The following is a 3,480-nucleotide window of genomic DNA, read 5'->3' as shown; positions in this document are numbered from 1 at the left end:
AGCAAGACTTTCAATGTTGGCACATATCGCCATTGGAAACATCACACAACATAATGTCACAAAAGCATAGCTTAGTTGTCACAGGTAGACAATATGATTGAATTAGGGTGAATGCAATATATCCTTATATTTTCTTGTTTGTCAATTGAAGGTTTAGATTGAGAGACTTGCATTTATATTAATTCCACTTTCCAACACAGAAGAGAGACCGCGTGGAATCCATTTCTTTGCAATTCTATAAATTACATACAAGCATTAAAGGTGGGGCCAAAGGTGCACAATCGCTAAGGGATAGTTGAGCAGAATACTTGAATTGACATTGTGCAAACAATGGATTACATAGGAACTATTCTCTTTGGATGTTGTCTTATGACAAAGGTCTAACAAAGGGCAATTATCCTCACATAGAAACACACAAAAGATGTGCATTAATATAAGAGTGATTGAAACTTATGTCGGATTTAGGAGCAATAAGCTGGTTTTCATTACTTGAAGTAAGTTTTTAAGGTTTTCAATGATACTAGGTGATTGAACTGACTGGTAAATATTAAGATGGTTTAACTATCCCTTCTCCTATCCACTACTGTCACGGTCGATCTGTTGTTTTTTAACGGGTAATACATACAACCGATGGTTTGTCTGTATTGAATATTAGTAGCCATGGCTGCCAATGGCCGAGTAAGCTCTCAATCATGTCGCCTGCCTGCCCAGGACTGTCGCTTATATTAAAGCTTTTCATCCGTCAATTGCAAAATTCCATACATTTATTCCAATACTCACATTAGACTTCCTGCAAAGCTCAATTAACACTTCCAAAAGCCTATAACTCAGAGCGGATTAATTATGATTAAGCTCTTTGCCGGAATCCAATGATTGATTTAATCCAAAGACTATTAAAGGCCATGGCCAAGTCCGATCCGTGTTAGAGAGAGTAATTAATCCCATATCTTCGAGATCATCGAGATTGGAGATAGAAGACAGTTGCAGAGACAATAGCCTGGAACCATGTAAGTGCAAAATGATAATAGAATGCTTGGATCATATAAGTATATCCGTCCCAAAAACTGGTAAGCATGAAATAAATTCTTAAGCTCACACAAGTTTTGGAGGCCAGTAAAGTAAGCATCAGAATCTCTAATACAAATCTAATGCTGCCATTCATTCATCAGAATGGTAGCCAAGGGCCAAAATCATGCTAAAGGCTATGTAGGTTGAAAGAAAGGGAAAATCTCCTGTGGCTGTTGCTGTTGGTGGTGTCCGCTAATCAAAGTGTCGCAGGGTGTGTCGATGAAGGAGACGCTGTTACGGGACACATTGTCCTGTACATGCTTATAAATCTTGGGGGTAAAAAATGTTTGGCAGGCCTGACTACAGGCTAATAATGTACAAATGCCAGCTTTGGTCTTGACTCGATGTCTAGTCCCACCCAAAGCTGGTCACAAAATCATACTTTTTACCATCATTTTGATCAGATCAGGAGCATCACTTTAATACTCTGAGGAATCACCAACTTCGCATATACCAGCTTCTCTAGTTGGTGCAAAGGATTGTGATTGCTCACATGATCTGTCTATATCATATTTCAATAACACTAGATTTACTACCCTTGTGACTGGTAATTGATTGTATGTAGGATGATCTGTATCGAGCTACTCTGCCATCATGTACCAAATGTGCACTGCATTCAGGCTACCTCACACTTATCATGATGCAGTTGTATTGTAGCTCAGCATTGATTAGTTGTTCTTGGGTGGATGTGTTTTGGGTCCACTGTAATCAACATGGAATGCCGAAGATTCATCTACAGTCGCATGAGGATTACCATGAGTTCCTTGGCCCTGAGTACTGTGTGGAATCAGCTCTTGGTGTGTGGGTGCTTCTTCTTGGGCCTTGGTCTTCTCTGTCAAGGCTCTGCGGAAAGGGTGATCCGCCTTACTAGCTTTTCTTTTGATCAGTGATGAAGATGACGTTGACGATGGCAACGACGATGCTGACAATGGTGTTGTTGTTGAGGGCATATCAGGTGGAGGTGTAGACATGTAATGCTTCACATAGTTAACCAGTACTGAAATTACTGTAGTGCTAATTTCGGTTTTTGAATCATGGAAGAAGGCCATAAGTTTTCTTGAATGGCTCCTCTTCTCTTGTTGCCTTAAGGACTCGTCAGAATCATTCATCTGGGTGCTTGTTCTGCCCATATGTTTGGTTATAACCTGCAAGATTTCAAAGGTTCAATCAGACTTTGATCTCAATCCCATAATTCCAAACAACTTATGGAGATCCACTTGCTTATGATTTCTACCTGCTCTTTGGTATTGGATTGCGCCAGACGAGCAGATCGAGGAAACGTGGATTTAGTGCTGATCAGCTCATCTGAAAGAAGCAACCACAAGCTGAATGACTGATTTGAGCACTTAAGCAAATGAGATGCCATGTGTTTTGATAGATCAACAAGAGTATCAAGCCAAGCATAACTTACCCGTGCGATGTGTGGTCGGATTCATGGTAGAGGCAGGAAGAATGAAGGTGAGCAGGAGCAGAAAGAAGCTGATCAAGGCAAGTTTGGTGCCCATGGCCATGGTGATGGATCGACTGAAGAAGACAGTGGGAGTAAGTAATTGAAGCTCAAGAGATCAGGTACAATAACGATGCAGTAAACAGGAAAGGCAAATGTATGGCCGAGAACGAGAACCTGAGATGATGCAAAGAGGGATGGAGGAAAGTATCTGCAGAAGAGAGACTGGGAATGGGGGAAAGGTGGGCTGGTAGGGAGCAAATTACAGTACTGAATTGCTCGCTCTCTCTCTCTCTCTCTCTCTCTCTCTCTGTGCTTCAGACACGCACAGGAAGACAGCTATATATGGATCAAGCTATCAAGCTATAATGGCTATGCGCAATCATGATGAGATATCCCTCCAAGGGGAAAATGCTGAGTCTATAGGATGAGATAGAGTACAGGGTAGACTAGTAGTAGTAGTAGTAGGATGGCAGTGGCAGTAGTAGCAGTCTAAGCAGTGGATAATAGATTTGTGGGGGTAATGGAAATACAGTTGTGATGTTTTTATAGGGAGCGTAGCTGGCGTGTGAAGGGAATCTCAGTGGAGAGCTTCAGTCTTTAGCTGTCTTTCTTCTTCCTTTTCTACAATAAAGAAAACATTTTACATGTCAATTATTTAGTTATTTTACTGGGGCGAAAAGGTCACAAACGATAGGAAGAGTCCGGAGCAGAGGTCTTAAATGAGAGACAGAGAGTCATTGCATGGGGAGTTTTCCTCATACGTCCACCCATCACTATCAATGCAACCATTGTCCCCCCCTCCTCATGTATATATGGGACCAGCCCTCAGATTTGAAGGGCTACCCAACTTTTCATTTAGAAGGTCTTAGAGGATCTCTCTTTTTCTTTTTAAAGAGTTTGGAAGGGCATATAACTATTTTTCTAAAATTCTTACCTTTCTTTTGAAGGGTAATATATGTATC

General features: G+C 41.1%; 1 protein-coding gene across 1 annotated transcript; it reads right to left on the bottom strand.

Moving 5' to 3' along the window:
• Nucleotides 1-988: 988 nt before the first annotated feature.
• Nucleotides 989-3,046, bottom strand: LOC148009816 (uncharacterized). The gene is made up of 4 exons (XM_087673380.1): nucleotides 2,693-3,046; nucleotides 2,480-2,592; nucleotides 2,303-2,373; nucleotides 989-2,213 (listed from the first exon to the last, which is right to left on the bottom strand). The coding sequence occupies exons 2-4, from the start codon at nucleotides 2,577-2,579 to the stop codon at nucleotides 1,737-1,739; spliced, it is 648 nt and encodes a 215-aa protein (XP_087529506.1). The 5' UTR covers nucleotides 2,580-2,592; nucleotides 2,693-3,046; the 3' UTR covers nucleotides 989-1,736.
• Between the last annotated feature and the right edge of the window lie 434 nt (nucleotides 3,047-3,480).

The sequence above is a fragment of the Lygodium microphyllum genome, chromosome 30 (genome assembly GCF_053477565.2).
Source record: "Lygodium microphyllum isolate KBCC chromosome 30, Lygodium_microphyllum_v1.1.10, whole genome shotgun sequence".
NCBI classification, from domain to species: Eukaryota; Viridiplantae; Streptophyta; class Polypodiopsida; order Schizaeales; family Lygodiaceae; genus Lygodium; species Lygodium microphyllum.
Note: the sequence above shows the minus strand (reverse complement) of the source record. Positions and strands in the feature narration are given on the sequence as shown.